General features: G+C 42.3%; 1 protein-coding gene across 1 annotated transcript; it reads right to left on the bottom strand.

Moving 5' to 3' along the window:
- Positions 1–1,832: 1,832 nt before the first annotated feature.
- On the bottom strand, positions 1,833–19,263 carry LOC110167075 (choline transporter-like protein 5-A). The gene is given in 23 exon segments (XM_020932378.2): positions 1,833–1,921; positions 2,569–2,653; positions 2,739–2,827; positions 3,496–3,566; positions 3,678–3,751; positions 4,119–4,222; positions 5,631–5,725; positions 6,609–6,766; positions 6,768–6,878; positions 7,412–7,499; positions 8,296–8,388; positions 8,487–8,586; positions 8,669–8,800; positions 9,543–9,655; positions 9,727–9,810; positions 11,195–11,318; positions 13,094–13,154; positions 14,191–14,325; positions 14,835–14,919; positions 15,735–15,819; positions 17,430–17,503; positions 18,219–18,267; positions 19,163–19,263. Coding segments are annotated over 23 exon segments (2,178 nt in total). The 5' UTR covers positions 19,242–19,263.
- Between the last annotated feature and the right edge of the window lie 1,382 nt (positions 19,264–20,645).

Genomic DNA, 20,645 nt, shown 5'->3' with positions numbered 1-20,645 from the left:
TCTGTCCTCATTTCCTTCTCCTTGATTAATTTCTCTCTTCAATCCTCCATTTTTCAGCTGTCAATCAAATGTGTCAAATTAAGTAGTGTTCCAAAGAAAACCATGGAAGGAAAGAGTAAACATGAGGGACGCTTCAGGATAGACAGGCTAGCGCCACCTTGCTCAATTTCATTTCTCTCCAGCGACTAGGTCAAGCCTGATTCATCGGTAGGTGGATACTTTGTATCATTTAACCAATAGCTGCTATTTCATCGTGACGTATGTAATGCGCCGCTAATGGGGATAACTGATATATTAAGTTTATACCAAATCCTGTAGGAAGAAGGACAATAACGTCTTTCCCCTTGATAAAATTCACCAAACATTCTCTTTGCTCCAGCTTTAAACCCTTGATGTCGGGAATCGTTGACAACACAGAATATATGACTCTTCACTGATTGGCTGGTGCTCGAACTTGCACTTCTGGGGCTTTTGTGAACCACTGAGTGGAGGCACTAGATGGCGCCAAGCTGGCTAGACTAGGTCAGGAATAAGAATAAACTAGACAGTTTGCAAGAACCCTGGAAGTTGTAGACCGCGCACTGGACAATCAGCGAAGAGCTGTGAAGCTCACGATTACTTGGACACCACTGAGCATTCCGGCACATTACATAAGTCACGACCAAATAGGAGCGATTGGTTAATTAAAAAACCAAGCGAACGAATCCTAATGATGCGAGGTCAGATGGTTTCCACAAAGTGAAACTGGCTGATGAATCAGGTTAACTCCAGGAGGCAGACGTCAGAGAAAAGAATCAAACTTTATTGATCTCAGTGAGGAGTTTCTGTCCTCTCTCCTCTCCCTGTGTCTCCTCGCTGTGTCACGAGACTTTCTCACCCATTTCCTGCAGAATCGAGGAAAGGAATAAAGCAGAATGGAACGAGGAACGAGAAATGATTCGAGGCTCTATTAAAGGTTTGAAAGCTCAGGGCCAATCATCTCTGTGTAAACTCATCTATACGTTTTTACACCTTTATAAACTGCTGATTTATTACAACATTTTGCTGAAATCTGTGTATTAAACGTGCTGTTTTGGACTTAAAACAGCCGTGTTATGGATATTAGTTATTGATTAGCCTCCTCAATGTCTTTTAACTCTTTTTTCCAAATGTCTGTGGGAAAAATGAAACGAAAATTGACTTTCCAGAACAAGCGTGGGCTTCAAGTTACGGAGATATGAACCATAAAGTCACCACCAAACAATGTTAAAGGTGCACTATGTCACTTTTTGGTGTACGATCCGTCACTTTGTCTCCGTGGTGTTAGAATGTTCCACACAACGGCATTAGTGGCATTACATCTATCTCCAAGGAGCTCAGAAAAATGACACAGTGCACCTTTATACTTTACAGCAGCACATCCAGAGGGACAGACTTCATTACTGTGGTTGGCACGAGTTGAGCCATAAATACATAAATATATACATTTTAAAAAAGTAAAAAAAAAAAAAAAACATTGTTCATCCAGATGCTCAAATAAATAAAGAATTAACCTAATTTAAAAAAGTAAAAACAGCTGCCCCAGTGTCCCTGTCCCTTAGAGCTTCAGTGAACTACAAGTACATGTGCCTGAAACAGTTTGGTGATGATTGTGAAAATTCCCAATATTCATTTTGATCTCAGCAAACAATAAACTGATGTCTTAGCCCTGTGAAAGAAGAACATCGCAACATCACAATAAACAAGCATAAAAAATGTGTGAAAAACAGGATTCAAGTTCATGCGATCATAAAAAACAATATGTACAAATAAGAATAGAAATTCTAAAGTCCAAATTGAACTGAGTGCAAATGTCATTGAGGTTTTCCCAGAATCCTGTGAAGCTCTGGAGACATGAAGTATGGCCTCTCCAGGCTCCCGTCGTTCCTCTCCAGGTCATCACCTGATTGGTCAGAGCACAGATCAGAAAACAACATGAACAGCAGGTACATTTAATGCCACACTGTGGAACATCCCTGCAGGTAAAGTGAGACTGGACCTGTGCACAGTTCATACAACTACACAGTGTGAGGAGTCCATCCCCAGTTCTCATTTGTGATGGATGAAGTGCACAGATGGATCTATGTGCTTTTAGTTCAACAATGTTCAGTCAAGTCTAGTCTGCTAACATATGCTTCTGCCGTAGGGAGTATTATACCTCTGATGACATAGGATGTGGTATGTGGCCATACCAGCTTGTTATGGCCTGATCCTGTCAGATCTCGAAAGCTAAACAGGCTGGGCCTGGTTCTGGGCCTGGGGCAGCCTCGCTTCTGTCAGTCTGCCCCAGGGCAGCTGTGGCAACAGTAGTAGTTTACCACCTCTGGGTGTGGAGTGACTGAATAATGAACAGTAAAGTGTCTCTGAGTGTCCAGAAAAGTGCTGTATAAAACTGATGCATTATTAAACAGGACTGAGCTGGAATTAAGTGCAACTTCATGTGTGTGTGTGTCTGTGTGTGTGTCTGTGTGTGTGCCTGTGTATGTGTGTGTGTGCGTGTGTGTGTATGTGTGTGTGTGTGTGTGTGTGTGTGTGTGTGTGCACACTCACAGAAGCAGAGAAACAGTGTGTCCACACACATGGCGTACACACTGAAGAAACCGTGAGCGATGAGATACGCCCCCAGCATCACCGTCTGCACACAGTCATGTCATCAATATCACACAAACACACACACACACACACACACACACACACACACGTGTAGTTACAGGGCTGACCAGCAGGGGGACCCAGTAGTAGTTGAGCTGTGGGACCTCTTCCTGGAGCACGGGGAGTTTTTTGGTGAAGAAGCAGAATGCGACGGCCCCTGGAATCACACACAGCGATAAAGATACTATATAATGACTTTGTTTAAAAGCTCAAAACAATAATCTGAATAGTAAAATTAAATAATAAATAATAAAATAATTAACTACTGTGGTGTAACGGTACAAACATCACAGTTCAGTGTGTACCTCGATTTTGAGGTCACAGTTTAGTTCATTTTCGATACAGTTTGGGAACAAAATGCAAAACCATTTGTTTGTTGAACCAACAGGAAAATAAAATAGATGCTGCTTAGTAATAGTAATAAGTTAAATAAAATATTCTCAAATAAGCAGCAAATGTATAAACTATTATAAAAAATAAATTCTGTTCTGGAGAAAGGTGAGAGTGAGGACCAGGGTGCGACAATTGTAGTTTTGTGAGGATTCATGTGGTTTGGAGGCACGTAGTCAAGGCAGGACACCAGCTGAATCATGGACGAGTTTCTTCATGAATATTAAAGAGCTGAGCCTTCTGTGTATCTGCACATGTAGTCGAGGAACGTAAACACACAACAAATTGCGTGAACTCACTCATGCACAGACCTGCACCGAACCGAATGTCCCGTACTGAAACAGTTCAGCACGAGTATGTGTACCGTTACACCTGTATTACCTACACATGTGACAGGTTTAACTAAATAACCAGAACTTCATACAAAAATCATACCGACTGCTGCAGCGATCAGCACTTTGCCCAAGAACAGCAGGACGTCTGTGAGGCGGTCGACCACTGCCACCCTGTGGTCAAATCAAAGAATAACTGTAGTGAAAAACTTTTCACTACATTTATTTAGATTTTTTTCCCAACACACACACACACATACACACACACAGAGCAGAAGCCGTTACCTGACCATGTTCCTCATCAGGAGGAAGAAGGCATCACGCGCAGATGTACAGAAGTTCTTCCCATACAGCGCCACCTGGTGAGTTTCAACATAACTGCATTACATAAAGAAAGAGCCTCACACACGCCACGATCAAAACAAATTAAAATGTAATCTATAAAACCTGATTTCACATTCTGATACGCACATGTACTAAATATCAACCAGGCGAGTCTGATGAAGTCGGGCACTGAGGTGGAGGGAGGTACTGTTCTGTGTTTTCATTCCTCTTCACCGGATCGTTTTCATTTCATTTTTCATTATCTAACTTCGTAATCCTCCATTTCTATTACAGATAATATTACAAACTTTTTTCCTCTAAGTCCCCCGCTCATAAACGACCTTGAGAGAAAGCAGCTTTAACCAGGGCCTGTACTGTCAGAAAAGTAGTCCCTGCTCTTACCATGATGTATGCGTTATGATTCAGGTAGCGCAGGAATCTGTCCAGGCACCAGAAGCAGCAGCTCAGACAGCAGAGGACGAAGCGCGACACAGGGTTGTTCAGTCCTGTTCACAAACACACACTGGTCACGGTAACAGACACTGGACGGTGGAACAATGCAATTAAAGGACACAAATGATGTATTATTTTTTTACTTAAAACATGCTCCTGAGTATCTATATGCTACAGCTTTTTATCTTTTAAAACTTAACAACTTTTTCTGACATGCTAACACAAAAACGGGGGGGTTGTAATGAATGGGCTTTGACAGCAGAACTCTGGCAATGGTTTAGGAGATCTCCAGACTTTTACCTATGACGTAACAATCCTGGTAAATTAAAACCCACATCTTAACCCACGAGTGTTAAGAAGGACAGAATTTGGGAAACAAAATTCATGAAAAATGTGTCTGAAACCAAATACTGCTGGTGTGTTTGGATGAGGGAATAATTTTATGGAGCTGAAAATAGTCAGTTTTGCACAACTGTCTACAAACAAATATTACGCAAAACTGACTTTTTTGAGCTTTTATTCATGTTATAACAATATTCCTGTATTTTGCTTTATTCATGCTTGTTTGATGAATCCTTGCTTAGTCGTCCATTCCCTTTAAGCCCCAAAATACAACATCACACATTTTAAATTCCCAGTTTTTTTGTCGTGACAGGTCCGGAGATCTTTGTGCCGTTAAATCCAAATTGTAGTTTTTTTCAAATGTAATTCATTCTGCTGCCAGGAGATGGTGCCCTAACCCCAGTACTCAGTATCATAGAAACACTGTAAACGCACAATGCCTGTCTTCGAAAAACAGACATTATTTTTAGTTCTAAAACATGAAATGTTGAAGCAAAGATACTCAAGAATATGCTTTAAATCAGTGTTTCCCAAACTTTTTTTCTTGGGACTCTTATATATCTATTATATTTTAAAAGTCTATTCGTAAATCACAAAATAAAGGTGGATTTGACCATTATTGAACAATTTGTATTACTCAAGTTTTAAACAGTCACTGAAGCAGCAATAAAAGGATGCATAAGTCGCCTATTTGGACATGAAATTTAGCCAATTTCTTTTTCTTTTCAACATTCAATTGAACCAGAAATATTGGAACAAAAAAGTCAATACAATAATTTAAAAAAGATTAGAAATTTTACAAAACATGTCTTAACCTTTCAACATTTCTAATGAGATAAGTGGGTCTGCATTTTTATAGCGAGTTCCAGTTCAGGTGCAGGAGCAGAGTGTCAGAACTGTATATCTCAGACCTACATGCAGATCATGACAAGGCGACCCAAAAAAAATCTCTTGCCACCCACCTGATGATCACGGCCCAGGCTTTGAGAAACAATACTTTAAAGCCTACAGCAATAACACATAATATCTGTTCTTCAGGAGTTGGTGCAGCTGATGAGTCTCAGGTGAACACAGTAAAGCCCCGTTTGGAGATCATGAGTGTGAGAAGAGGAGGCTCACCTCTGAGTTTGGTCTCCAGATACTCCAGCAGGATGCGCACCAGCTGCACCAGAGACAGGACCAAAGAGCCAAAGGCCAGAGAGCCGCTGTGGTACCTGCACACAACACGACGCAAAAGCAAAGTCAGTGGTAAGACTGACTTTTACTGTCATGCGAACACAACATCACCTCAGCAACATCATTAGCATCATCTGCATCATCTGCATTATCAGAGTAGCACATAGACTGTGTAAATGGAGATAGTTACACCACATTCCAAATAGCATGGGTGAAAATCTGTTGCGTCGACTGTGCTCCTGCTAAATTCTGTTGAAAACAAAACAGGCAGTGCAGGAAAGGACGAGTACCTTCAGCCACCTCCTGACTGGCTCTTTGGAGCTCTGCTCCAATTTAGCTTTAACTGTATCTGCGAGCCTCCATTGCCTCGGTGATACCACACTCTTTCATTTCACTTACATACAGTCTATGGTTTAGCATCATAGATTGCTAAACTGCCCCCGAACTGGCCCTATGAGGCAATCCTCAAAAGTTGTCATGGCCAATTTTTCAAAAATACATTTTTGGCAAATAGTAACATGTCTATATCTTGTATTATGTTGATTTTTTCAATAAAAAAATGATATTTATATGAAGTATTTATATTTATATTTAAATAATTATATGACGTATTTACATTTGCCACCGAATTTGCCTCCGAATTTTCATCACCTTACAAGCTCGAGATCAAACTGTGACAGTTGCACAAGCAGAGTTCTGTAGTGCAGTTAAGGTCATACAGTTCTGTTATACGGCTGAGCCGACCCTGGCCCCCATCACAGTCAGGAGCCATAATGTGGCCCCCAGAGAAAAAAAGTTTGGTGACCCCTGATTTTGATGATCCTTCACCATCATTATGACAATAACCACCAAAATCAATACGCGACTGCAGCGTGACTCCTCAGTGTAATACCATAGTTACAGTGCAGTCCTGTGCTGTACCTGAGCGCTCGGCTGAAGGACGAGTAGACCGGACAGGGGGGCAGGTCCTGGGGTTTCCTCCGGGCCCAGTAATACGAGGCGAAGGCCCCTGCTAAGGTGCACTGCTCCAGGGCCAGGCTGAAGTTGAGCAGCCAGAGGAACACCAGCAGGTTGGCCATCTTGCAGCAGGGGCAGGTGTCTGTGGAACGGCGTCTCTCCTCCGTAAAAGGCAAAAAGGCACTGAGCTCCAGCACAGGAGGGGGCGCTGTGCACGAACGAGCGGCTAAAGGTCTGGACAAAACATCAGTGTCAGTGTCCTGTTATTCAGTATGTTTTTACGTAGGCTAACACGAGTGTGACAGAAGTGTGTTTACTTTTAGGTCAACAACATGGTTTTAAATTCTGAAGGGTTAAAGGTTGGGGTTAGGTTCAGAGAGACTGACTGACCTGAAGGTGGCAGAAGTGTACGAGATTGAGATTAGAACACAATAACAACACTATCATTGTTCACGTTGTTGTCGTGTATTGTTTTGTATCCTGCTTTTGTGTATTTATGTAACATTAGGTGCCTGGGTGACGTTTTCTTGTGGGCGGAGTCTTGGACAGACCCGTACTGCCGACCACCATGAAGTTTCAAATAGTGCAAGTGAGAAATGACTCCAACATGCACGGCTGACACTTCAGGTGTGTTTACAAGGAACAATGTTAAACCATGGTCTGTGTGTGTGCATGTTCCTGTGGAGGTGGACTGAGCTGGAGGTTGCAGAAGTGTGTGTGTGTGTGTGTGTGTGTGTGTGTGTGTGTGTATGTGGTGGTGGTCTGACCTCGGGGTTGCAGGTGCTGTTGGCGTGAGGACAGTTCTCGTCCGGAGCCATGACTTTGTACACGGCCTTCCCTGAAGAAGACAAGTGTCTGCCACTGCAGCTCAGGAAAATGTATTTATTTATGTGAATACATCAAACATACACACATACTGCACAGAAACACAGGATGGAATCGATCTCCATTTCACTCACAGACCGTATATATGAGTGGACATAATGTGCTAGCCGCCGGGTGCCAAATAGGAAGTTTGCCAAGAGGCTCTTCTGGCTCCTTGTGACCCTGACTCCAATTGACTTACATTGGAATCTTGTCGTGTCTCTCTCTGTACCTGCTGCTGTGAGCCTTGTCATTTTGTTCTTAAAATGTTGGCATTAATCCGCTCTACATGATCCTGAATTTTTTTTTTTTTTGTGCTATTTTGTCCATCCAAAAATATCCTATTCATAATATAGAGCCTGCCTCCAGATTCGCTCTTGTAACTGCGAGCACTTGTGAGCCTCATTTGAGCGGCGCAGAACGCTGTGAGTGATGTCACACTCGCTTAGTCCAGTTCTTTTATACAGTCTATGATTTCACTGGCACCTTCAGCATAACTACAAATACTTCCTGTAGTATTTCTTCTGATACCACTACTGCCTCTTTGTCTCTTATCACCACAATTACTGAGACATCTGTGAGAAGGCTGAGGGTGTCTCTGAGAAGGTTTTACATTGAGAGTCTATTTTTGCTGAACTGCAGCCTTCTGAGTGTGGTGACACAACACCACAACAACAAAACCACAGTGCGGCAGGTGCAGTCTGAGGGAGACATTCAAGTTCAAGTCAAGTCCATAGTCCTGGTCCTGCTTTGGTTCTGCTCTCGTCCAGCCTCTGTCAAAGGATACACAGCAGTGAGGGCCCAGTAGGACACACAGGAGGTGAGCAGGACAAAGGTGACCACAGGGTAGAAGAGTGTGGAGGTGATCTGCCCGATGGCCCTGTCACACACACACACATATGAAGATGTTTTGTATTAGTAATTGTTGGCTGTTCCCTTGTTGTGTGTTTTTTTTTTTGTTGTGTTGTTGTTGTGTACCTGCTGGCCTCTTTGAGCAGGGCCATGGCGATGAGCACCCTCCTCCTCATGAAGAGCAGCACCAGCACAACAGACACTTCAGCAGAGCCTAGACACAGCACTGCAGAGGAGGGACCACCGTGAGACAGCTGCACAAATACAGGTATGAAGCAAATGTTTAAAAGCTACGTTTCCTGACTCACAGAGGAGGATCCAGGTCTGCTGCAGCTGAAGGTACAGCTGCAGGTCAGTGTGGAGGCCCAGTTCAGTGATGGTCACCTCAGAGCCGGGTCTGCTCCTCAGACGGGACAACTCCAGAACACACACCCACATCCCTGCAGATCAAACCCATGTGAAAAAAGTATTCAGGAAAGGTCCTTTTTATATTATGTTTTATGTTGATACCAGTGACTAAAGAGTAAAAAGTTTTAGTATAAATTATCAATGAATTGAATGGAAAATGAATTCTGCCTCTCAAAAAAAGTTTGTTGGGGGTGAATATGTGAATAATTTCTTCACTCAACTAAGCAGCTTCAGTTCTGACAGAAAACTAGAAAGTCGCTGCCTTATAGCTCTCTGAAGGGCAAATTTCAGCAAAACAACACACCCTAATTACTTAAAATAAGACATATCTGATATTGTTGAAGTATTATTGAAGTGGAGCGAACTACCCTAAGGTGTGAACGGTCCCTGAGTCATATTTTCACTCAACTATCTTTTCAGGCTGGTTGGGTTCATCCTCATTCATTTCAGCTGCTCTGTAGTTATGAAGTTAATGTTCTGAAATATTTCTTGTGACTGTGATTGTGATTTTAAACATGAACTTATATCTTCCTACAGTAGCTTTGAGTTAAAGTGGCCACCCCAAACCCTGGCTCAGGTGCCTCCTCTGTAGGACCTTGAGTAACAGTTGACTCTGTCGTCATCTAAGCTTAAATGGAGGGTGGTTCCTGTTCTCTGCTAATTTCTTGGAATTTCTTGGAAGTATTGGGCAGTTAGAAATCAGTTATTATCTGGCTATCTATTTTTCCGACAACCTTAAAATGAATGTATATCAGCCCCAGATCGAGTACAGACCGTAGGCCAGCAGCAGGATGAAGGCCAGGATGGTGACCCAGAGCAAAAGACCTGCTGTGAACCTCAGGACCAGGATGAAGACCAGGCTGACCACCAGAGCCATCAGGAGCCCCCTGGAGGAGAACAGAGGTAACGCAGCTCCGCGTGTCGCAGTATCAGTCTCTGGGCTTTGGTCTGGACTTACATGAGGATCCAGAACCAGGACTTGGCGTAGTCCTCCATGATCTTGAGTCCCATCTCCCTGGTGTCCAGCAGACCTGTGATCCCCCTGCAGGACACAGAAGGCAGCACACACAAAGGCATGTTTAAGAGTAAATAAAAATACACAAATATATGATAAAACATGGACTGAAGGTCTGAATAACTCTCTAAATCTAAGTAGTTTTGAATACATTAGAATTCATGGGTGAAAAATCTCGATGAGGATTTAATATTTTTATTTATTTATATTTTTGACTGGTTTTATTGTGTATTTTTCCTTTTCTAATTGAAAGAAAATGGAAAATGAAAATAAAAATAGCTAAAAACTGCACTCAATAAGTCACATACATACATACATACATATACATACATACATACATACATACATACATACATACATACATACATACATACATACATACATACATACATACATACATACATACATACATACATACATACATACATACAGCATACATACATACATACATACATACATACATACATACATACATACATACATACATACATACATACATACATACATACATACATACATACATACATACATACATACATACATACATACATACATACATACATACATACATACATACATACATACATACATACATACATACATACATACATACATACATACATACATACATACATACATACATACATACATACATACATACATACATACATACATACATACATACATACATACATACATACATACATACATACATACATACATACATACATACATACATACATACATACATACATACATACATACATACATACATATACATACATACATACATACATACATACATACATACATACATACATACATACATACATACATACATACATACATACATACATACATACATACATGCATACATACATACATACATACATACATACATACATACACATACATACATACATACATAAACAGGCCAGACAATAGGTTCTGTACACAATACTGACTTCACTACTTCCTGTCCAGTTTTATCTCTATGAGGTTTTTGCTGAGTCATGCTAAAATGAATAAATATTTAAAGATAAGACTGTGAACAGGGAGCTGTGGGTGAAAGTCACTGACGCCATGTTAAAAAAAGTACACAAATAAAATGAATGCTTCAAGTGAAAGAGAGACGTGTGTGTGTCAAGGTTTAATAAATATTGTAACAATGCCACAAACTTAACTATTCTACACACTTATAGTTAATCTTGATTTTAAGGAATTCAAATTTTAATAAGTTGTTTATTTTATGTTTTATGATTTTTATAAAATTAACTGTCAGTTTTGCACAGAGCCTATTCACAATCCCCCAAAACAGTCAAACCTTCTGAAGAGATACAATCATGTAGAGGCTGTTATGTGGTCACGTAAAGACTGTTTTGTGTTCTGTTTTCTGTGGTCGGGGTCGTACCTGGCGGCCTCCTGTAGCTCTGAGACGCTCCGAGCGTTCTCCAGCGCGTCCACAAACTGAGTCCTGTTGGCCACAGTCACAGAGCCATTGTGAGAGGAGAGGTCAGGCAGACACCTCCGCAGAACTGACCCGGAGACAAGAGACAAGAGGCAAGAAGACAAGAAGACGAGTCAGAGGAACACACACAACCTCAGAAAAGAACACAAGGGACAAGGACAGGGCAGGAAGCTTGAGCAGGACACGAGTGAGGAGGAGACCAGGAGCAGGAGAGAGGAGGAGACCAGAAGAGAGGAGACAAGGAGAGAGGAGGAGATGAGGAGAGAGGAGACAAGGAGAGAGGAGGAGACAAGGAGAGAGGAGGAGACCAGGAGAGAGGAGACCAGGAGAGAGAGAAGAAAAGAGGAGAGGAGACCAGGAGAGAGGAGGAGACCAGGAGAGAGAGGAGAGAGGAGGAGACCAGGAGAGAGAAGGAGACCAGGAGAGAGAAGGAAAGAGGAGGAGACCAGGAGAGAGGAGACAAGGAGAGAGGAGGAGACCAGGAGAGAGAGAGAGGAGACCAGGAGAGAGAGGAGGAGACCAGGAGCAGGAGAGAGGAGGAGACCAGGAGAGAGAGAGAAAGAGGAGGAGGAGACCAGGAGAGAGAGAGAGGAGGAGACCAAGGAGAGAGGAGGAGACCAGGAGAGAGGAGGAGACCAGGAGAGAGAAGAAAAGAGGAGGAGACCAGGAGAGAGGAGAGAGGAGAGAGAGAGCCAGGAGAGAGGAGGAGACCAGGAGAGAGAAGGAGACCAGGAGAGAGAAGGAGAGAGGAGGAGACCAGGAGAGAGGAGAGGAGACCAGGAGAGAGGAGAGAGGAGGAGACCAGGAGAGAGAGGAGAGAGAGGAGAGAGAAGAGAGAGAGAGGAGAGGAGACAAGGAGAGAGGAGAGAGGAGGAGAGCCAGGAGAGAGGAGAGAGGAGGAGAGAGGAGGAGACCAGGAGAGAGAAGGAAAGAGGAGGAGACCAGGAGTGAGGAGAGAGGAGGAGACCAGGAGAGAGAGAGCCAGGAGAGAGAGAGAGAGAGACCAGGAGAGAGAGAGGAGAGGAGAGACCAGGAGAGAGGAGGAGACCAGGAGAGAGGAGGAGACCAGGAGAGAGAGAGGAGGAGACCAGGAGAGAGGAGGAGACCAGGAGAGAGGAGAGAGGAGGAGACCAGGAGAGAGGAGAGAGAGGAGGAGACCAGGAGAGAGAGAGAAGAGACAGGAGAGAGGAGAGAGGAGGAGAGACCAGAGAGGAGACAGGAGAGAGGAGGAGAGAGGAGAGAGGAGGAGACCAGGAGAGAGAAGGAAAGAGGAGGAGACCAGGAGTGAGGAGAGAGAGGAGAGGAGAGAGGAGAGAGGAGAGAGAGAGAGAGGAGAGATGAGGAGAGAGGAAGAGAAAGAGGAGACAAGAGAGAGGAGAGAGAGACCAGGAGAGAGGGGACAGGAGACAGGAAGAGAGAGGAGGAGAGAGGAGACAAGGAGAGAGGAGGAGACCAAGATCAGCTCTGGCCTAAGGAGGACAGAAGGATTAAGAGCAGGAGAAGAGGGAGGTTCAACAGCCAGACTGTAGGAAAGGTGAGTAAGAGGAGATTATTCTGTATTTAACAACAATGAAAATGTGAAAAGAGCAAGAACTATTTGCATCTGAAACTATTTGAATATAAAAATGAAATGTGTAACACCTCACTTTAAAAGCATGTGGTGTTGAGCTACATCTGTACATATTTGATTATTATGTAAGTAACACAGCAATTTTCAAAAATAACAGGATGTTTCACTCAGTTAAATCAAATACAAGACCAAAATGGCACAGGCTGGGTTTATCTTATTATACTCATGAATTATGTCTGTAGCAGAGGAAGCAGAGTGAAGAGGAAGCTGACCTGGACGACTGGGCACCAGCACCGAGGGACAATCCTCGTCCCGCAGCACCTGAGACACGGGCTGAAACACACAGCACAGGGTCCATGTGAACGTCCGACTAAACCCACAGCAGAGAGGTCCAGTAGGCACAGGCATTCAATTTTCTCAATAAATCGTCGGGAGAACTGATGATCGATTTTTGAATAATCATTTACATTTTAAAGTAAAATTATCATGATTATTACTATTACTAATCCGCATAAATAAACTCAACTTTACATATAAACATAAACCATAAACACTCTAGAGCCACATCAGCCCGTTTGACATTATAATGTGTTTAATGCAGCTTTGACACATTTGTTTACGTTTTACAGAAACAAAAGTTAAAACCACATGACTCATTTGCATAAACTATAAGCGCTGAAATAAACAGCTCTTTCCTTGTGCGATGATGCGGTTCAATTTCTGTCAGACTAAAGGACACGACTCAGTGGAATATGAGTGTTCAGAGTGATGATGATGATGATGATGATGATGATGGTGAGTCTGTTCTGTGTTTGTGTCGTGTTGGAGATGGTTCATGTTTTCACAGATCAGACGTGTGCAGGTTTAGTGCAGCTCTTTATTTAACATCATTTCACTTTATTTATGCTGGTCACTTTATTTATTTTGGCAACTGTTGTGATGAAAAGACCGAAAAGACTGTTTGTCTTTTGGACGCATGTGACTCAACTTTACTTGCAGTAACCAGGATACTGCGTTTACATGCACCATGACGAAACCGGGACAAACCCAATCATACTCGGGACACTGATGCGCTGTAAACACATCACTGAGTGGAACAGTGTCTCCAAGGAGCCAGAGACCAAACGTGGGACTGTGAGGCACAACTCGAGTCTCATCTCCTACGCTACGCTATGCACAGAAACCTACGTTTAGTTTGTCGATTAAAAATGAATGTGATTGACAGTATTCTTAATGATCAGTTAGTCGACTAATCATGCCCATTCCTAGTTCGGAGGCCTGGATGGATCATATAAGCCTGGCTGAAGTCACAGCAGAGGGGTCTGTTTGGAGGCCTGGACGGGTCATAGAGGTCTGACCGTGGAGGTACCTTGAGGGGGCTGTTGAAGTTCGCTCGACAGAAGATCCTGTAGTCCTCCCAGGAGCTCCGGCCCAGGCCCAGACTCTGCTGCTGCTGCACCTCCGAGTACGTGAGGAACCTGTGCGGGCACCGGGACACACACATCTGCACACACCACACACACACAGTTAACATGTGTGAAAATGGTACACTGACAACATGCAGCGCTCAAAAGACTTTTAAATATTCAGAATATGAACACTTTTTATTGTCTTAAAATGTGAAAAAAAGAACTAGTTCATTTTAAACAGTTTTCTGTGGTCCAAAGGATTTTGAGCATCCTAATAATTCACCCTGATGAGTTGAAGTTTTCATAACTCTAAAAAACCAGAGTGGAGTTTTGTCATGGTAGCATTAACTAGCAAGCTAATGCACACTTCCTAAACACTTCTCTGACAATAAAACATGCAAACAATAAAGCCTAAAGAGCTGATTATACAATATATCTGGGCCGGGGCAGGACACATTTTGTTCAAATACAAAATAAAGCAAAGCAGGTACAGCACCTGTAATATGAAGCTGAGTACTTTTACTATTTATTTGCTTACACAACATATTTTATTTAACAAATAAAATAAATAAAATTAGCTCAACGCAGTGTGTCTGAGTGGTACCTGTGTGGTGGGGCACTGCAGGTGGAGGAGGACGGCTGGGTTGGCACATTTCAGGAGGTTAAAATAAAACAGGAGCGGCTTATCTCTGTAGGAGACCACGCACACACACACACACACACACACACACACACACATGCAAACACACACACAGAAACAGAGGACAGCAAAATATAAAACAATATAAACAATATACAATACATTTCATTGTAAGAAAGACACAAGCAACAAATTACAATCTTAATATCCTCCTGAGACTCGGCCCATTCATTTGTGTCCTTTGTAGTGGACATTGAGTTAAACAAGTTGATGTTTTAAGTGTTTTGAGACAGACTATTAATGGAGGGACAAGGTTCCTCTGCCTAAATAGGACTGGGGATTATAAGGCAGTATCATGTCAGGATTAAAAAAAAAAATAAAAAATCTATAGGAGTTAGTTTGTGGCTACACTATGATTTAAAAAAAAAATAATAATAATTTTGAGGCGACTATAGAAGTTTGTCAGAGTGTCACAACGATTTAACACCCAAATGTCAATGTCACAAATACAAATGTCACAAAAAAAACACATATTGCAATACACTTTTTTTCTTCGGGTCCCAGGAGGATATAATTTTGGGGTGTCTGATTTTCAAACTATGTAAGAAAGTGTTCAAATGCATGGATCTTTGACAGACAAGGGAAACCAGGAGGACTGTCAGAGCACAAACAATCAGCTCTTATCCCAAAGAATCATATAAAACTATTTAAAAACATGTGAACAGGAAATTTGAGTAATGCAGCTTTAAGAGAGTCAGTACTGTACAATATTACTGTCCACGTTTACCTAATGAACAACGTCACGTCAAAACAAGTCATAATATTTCACCAGTGAATGTAAAGTAGAAGTATTCAGGGACCTACTCGTTGGGGGTCCCCGGCTGCCCACAGAACTGGCCCCTGCTGTCAGTGGGGTGGATCACCTTCCTGGGGTCTCCGTGGAGCCAGGCTGGAAAAACAAGGACAAGAGATGTGACAAAAACTGAAATAGCATGACATCGTATCGTCAAAAGTGTCTCAATCACAAGTTCCTTTGCTTAAATACGTGGGTTTACAGTAGCAGCAGCTTATGAACATCGGGAACTACATATCCCATGATTCATTTCAGCGCAGACAACACGAAGAAATACGTTTTTACTTGAATTCTTGAGATTATGATGGGAATAAATCGCACCAAAATCTTGTCAGGGTATTTTAAAAGCAAAAAAGTGTCCCACCTACAATTAAATGAGCCTCTTCAAAATATCGCAAGAAATATCGCACCGTGAGATTTCGATATCGTTACGTCCCTAACAAGGACCAACAGTCTGGCTTTAGATTAAAATGATCCGGTCTCAGATTTTTAAGAGGAAATGCCGACAGTTTAGTGCTTAAAAACCTTAAAGTGCTGCTCCACAGACCCCTTCCTTTTAAGGGTAAAGATTCATTATGTAACTTTTCTAGAGCAGCGTCCGCCACCTGCTTGTGCCCATAGAGATGTTATCGTTTTCACTGGAATATTCCACCATATGGCATTAAACTAATCGGTGTTGCACTAAACATAAATTGTATCGCCGACAGACACAGTGAAAAACATGAGGGTGCCAGCCTCTCCACAGATCTGACCCGTACCTCGGCCGGGTGTCTGTCCCCATGGAGATAAGTAAAATAAATGCCGTAACTTGGAATATTCTTAAATATGTCACTTGCAGTGTGTGGAGAAGAACTTAAATTACAGGTCTTTTTAAAACGAAGAACCTGGAAACACTCGCAAACTGAGCTAAATGTCAAGGGTGGTTTGTTTCTGCCTGTGTCTCTACGGTGATTTGTAAGTTTAAGAACAATAATGGAGTAATAATAAAAAATAACATCGCCACGGACAAAAGCAGGGAGCGGACTGTGACCAGAAAGAAGGTGGGGCTGTGTTTATACTTCACATCCTTCTGCGCTTCAATAAAAACAATGATTATTTCTATCACAGCCATGTTCAGTGTAAAGATCATGAACCTGAACATGAACATGGAGCAGTAGAAATGACTCCATCTCCATCTCAAGCCAAATGTGTTTAATTGTCCAGCCCCGTACAGGACACAGAGAGCGGTGATTACTACACTGAGCCGAGAGGAAGCACATGGGGGCCCCTCCTCTGCCGTCCTTTATCAGGTCCGGGGCTCTTGGTTTTGGGAGTCCTCCTCTGCAGATTTCTATAAGATCTTACGCTGGTGGTTTGTTTAGATGTAGGCGCTTCTTGCAGGGAGGGAGGGGCTGTGGACTTCAGGGAAACTAGGACAAAAGCTGAGGAGGCACAAGATGATGTCATCCTATATGATGTCACCCATGTGGAGAGAGAGAGGGAGGGAGTGACGAGGAGGAGTGGAGTAGTAGTAGAGGAAAGCACACGGGACTCACATAAAGGTTAATAAATGATGTGGAAATGAAATACGTTATTTGCTTTATTGTTAAATAGGCACATCATTTATTTGATAAACACAAACTCGTGATGGTTTAGTGTTCAGGTACAGCTGCCATTTTGACGAGTTAGTCTGGAGCCTGTGGTGGACGAGAGGATGTGTGACTCACCCACGAGCCCCAGGACGCTGTAGGAGAAGAGCACCAAGACGAAGAGCACACAACACAGAAGGTCTGTGCAGCTCCTGAGGAGACCACACGAGGGAGAAGAACACAAGAAAGAAGATCAGTGATCAGAGACTTTTGTTTGTCTCGTCTTTGCAGATCGGTACGATTTTGGCTGAAATGATGAGTATCTGATACTGGAGTAATTAGATGATCAGATCAGACCATAAGTGTGTGTTTAGATTCACTCAGAACTGGTCGGTCCCTTCATGGATTTATTGGTGCTACAAAAGATCAGAGTGAAACATGACCCTTTGTGGCCACAGTGTTTCTTTTTTTACCCACTTTATCTCCCAGTGTTTGTCAAAGTCAGGGTGTAATTGTGGCAGAGTGGTTAGCCCTTATGTTTTACAATAAAAAGGATCACAGCAGTGAGTCCAGAGGAAACCTCCGCTCTGACCACAGAGTGGACATGTGGAGTTTACATGTTCTCCCTGTGTGTGAACTTCCTCTGGGCACTCCAGTTTTTCACTCTCATGTGCCCACTGTCCCCCCAGAGTCAAACACAGAGAAAACATGTCCCTATACAAGTCATTCATAACTCACTGTGGTCACACATGGACAAGTCTGTTGTTTTTGCCTTTAATAATGAATAAAGTGTTCTTTAACAGCTACTAATACATGTACAGCCGTGAGAAATCACTTTCTCACTACAAATAAACTCACTACTCACTACTAAACTGTACACACAAAAACAAAAGAGGAGAGCTGACTAAAACAGTGGACATGTTTTACCTTGAGCGGACGGGTCCTTTGAAAGACGGGTCAAATGCATGTGGCTCTCCTGCAACACAAAACAACTCTGCTCAGGTCTACGAGAGACACGAGTCCATCAGGTCCAAACATCAAAACAACAGGAAGAAACACAAACTAAACAAAGATTAAAGCAGGACTAAAGCAGGACTGAACCAGGACCAAGGAAGGCCCAAAAAAATACGTAAACAGGACTTCTTGATTCTGTTCTAAACCAGGATCAAATCAAAACCAAAAACTAAAAAGGACTTAACTTGATCAATCTGGACTAAAGTCATTATAAAGGTTTAACTCCTGTCGAAAACAGGACTTAACAGGATTTGAAACCCCCGCTGGGACTTTTCTCTTTATTTATTTTCATCATCACTTCAACCCATCAACAACATCGAAGTCAAGTAAGACCTAGTGATAAAGTTCTTTAGTCTGGGGCCTCGAGGTCTCCTCTCCACAGATCTTGACAGTTAAGGTTACATTGTTATTGTTCTTCTTGTGAATGCCAGTTTTACTGTACTTGTGTTTCACAATAGAGTGAGTTATCAAACACATGGCAGCAGTACTTGGTCTTGTCCCGGACAGGGCAGAGGGCTGAGCTCCACGGCATTAGCGCGCGCTAATACGCACTAATCCTCCGTGCCAAACATGGCCCCGCGCGCATCGCTCCGTCAGCGCAATGTCTGCTTATTAACCTGATGTCAGCAACTACGTGGTTTATTTACCTGTTTACCCCAACTATTCTGGCATATATTTCTGATTGTTGTTGATAGATTTTTGTGCCATAAAATAAGAAAATACGAGTGCAGAAGAATCAAAAACTCCAACTTTGGGTCCAAAAGCAAAGTAAACAACTCCGTAAACAAAGGAATATATATTTTAAATTAATTCTAGATCTTATTTTGTAGTGACATGTGATTCTTTAGCAGTCTTACCGTAGCAGTTGCTCGTGGCGCCGCTGCTCTCGCTCTGGACTGCGGCTGCGGAGGACGGGGAGTACCGGTGTGGAGCCATGGAGCCGCGGTGTGTCTCCTCAGGCGGCCCGGAGCGCACGGAGAGCGGGGAGAAGGTGCCAGGCAGAGTGGCTCATCTGTGCCACACACGCACGCACACGCACACGCAAAGAGCTAGTACTCACAGATCCACGCACGCGCACCCCGTACCGAACCCGCGCTCGTGCCGCTCACCAGACACAAAGCGCGCGAGCTTGTCTCAACAAACAGGTGATTACGCACGCGAGCGGTGAGGTCATGCTGGCGCACTCGGAGCTCTCCAAAATGCGCACGGACCAAAACAAAACCCGGCGCTTAGTCATACACATGAAAAAGAAGAATATTTATTTTATTCCTGGGTGATTTTTTACAGGAGCCACGTGACGATTTGGAGCTGAAACCACGTGCAGGTTTCCTCCAAAATACTACAGGCGCGTTCATGTTTCATTCATGTGTAAGACTCTTCCTGCGTAGTCTGTGTCCTTGTGTCCTTGGGCAAGGCACTTCACCCACATTGCCTGATATGAAACTGGTGTGCGCGTGAGTGTTGGTGTTTATCGGTGTTTATTTTTTTTTATTGTATTTTATTGGTTTTATTTATTCTGCTGTTTTTGCTCTTATTTATTTATTTATTTTTTAACATTCTCATTTTTGTTTACTTTTCTACTTTGTTCCTTCTTTATTATTATTGTTAGTTTGTGCGACCATAAACGAAGATATATGTGTTAACCATGTGATTATGTAAAACAATCGGGGTAGGACATTATAAGTTTATTTATTTATTTTTTTAAACTTCATCCTCCTCCTTTTGAGCACCAGGGCCCCAAATATGTCCATGTACATGTCCTTGTTTTTAGTGTTAGTTTTTAGTGTTTGATAGTGTTGTTGATTTAGTTTTACCTTGCTCATATAAATAAATAAATTAATTAATAAATTAATAAAATAAATAATAATAATAATAATAATAATTAATTAATTATTATTATTATTATTATTATTATTATTATTATTATTATTATTATTATTAATAAAAATACAACAACATATTTTACTGGCTTTATTGTTTTAAGACTAGTATGATTAAATCTGAGCATTTATTTTATCATTATATTATTGTTGTTATTTCGATCTATTTGTGCAGCACTTTGGAAACTGTTTCTTTGTGAAATGTGCTATAGAAATAAAGTGGATTGGATTGGAGAGGTCGACGGCGCAGATTGGCCGCCTCGCTTCTGCCAGTTTGCCCCAGAGCAGCTGTGGCTACAGTAGTACAACAGCAGTATTGAATGAATGAATAATGATCTGTAAAGTGTCTTTGAGGGTCCAGAAAAGCGCTATATTTATAAGAAAAAAAACCTGATGCATTGTTATCTCCAGAGCTGAGCACACTCATTCCACCTCGTAAACTCTTAGATCAGGAGTGTCA

The sequence above is a fragment of the Boleophthalmus pectinirostris genome, unplaced genomic scaffold (genome assembly GCF_026225935.1).
Source record: "Boleophthalmus pectinirostris isolate CB_2022bp ecotype Guang Dong unplaced genomic scaffold, ASM2622593v1 HiC_scaffold_16, whole genome shotgun sequence".
Lineage (NCBI taxonomy): Eukaryota > Metazoa > Chordata > Actinopteri > Gobiiformes > Gobiidae > Boleophthalmus > Boleophthalmus pectinirostris.
Note: the sequence above shows the minus strand (reverse complement) of the source record. Positions and strands in the feature narration are given on the sequence as shown.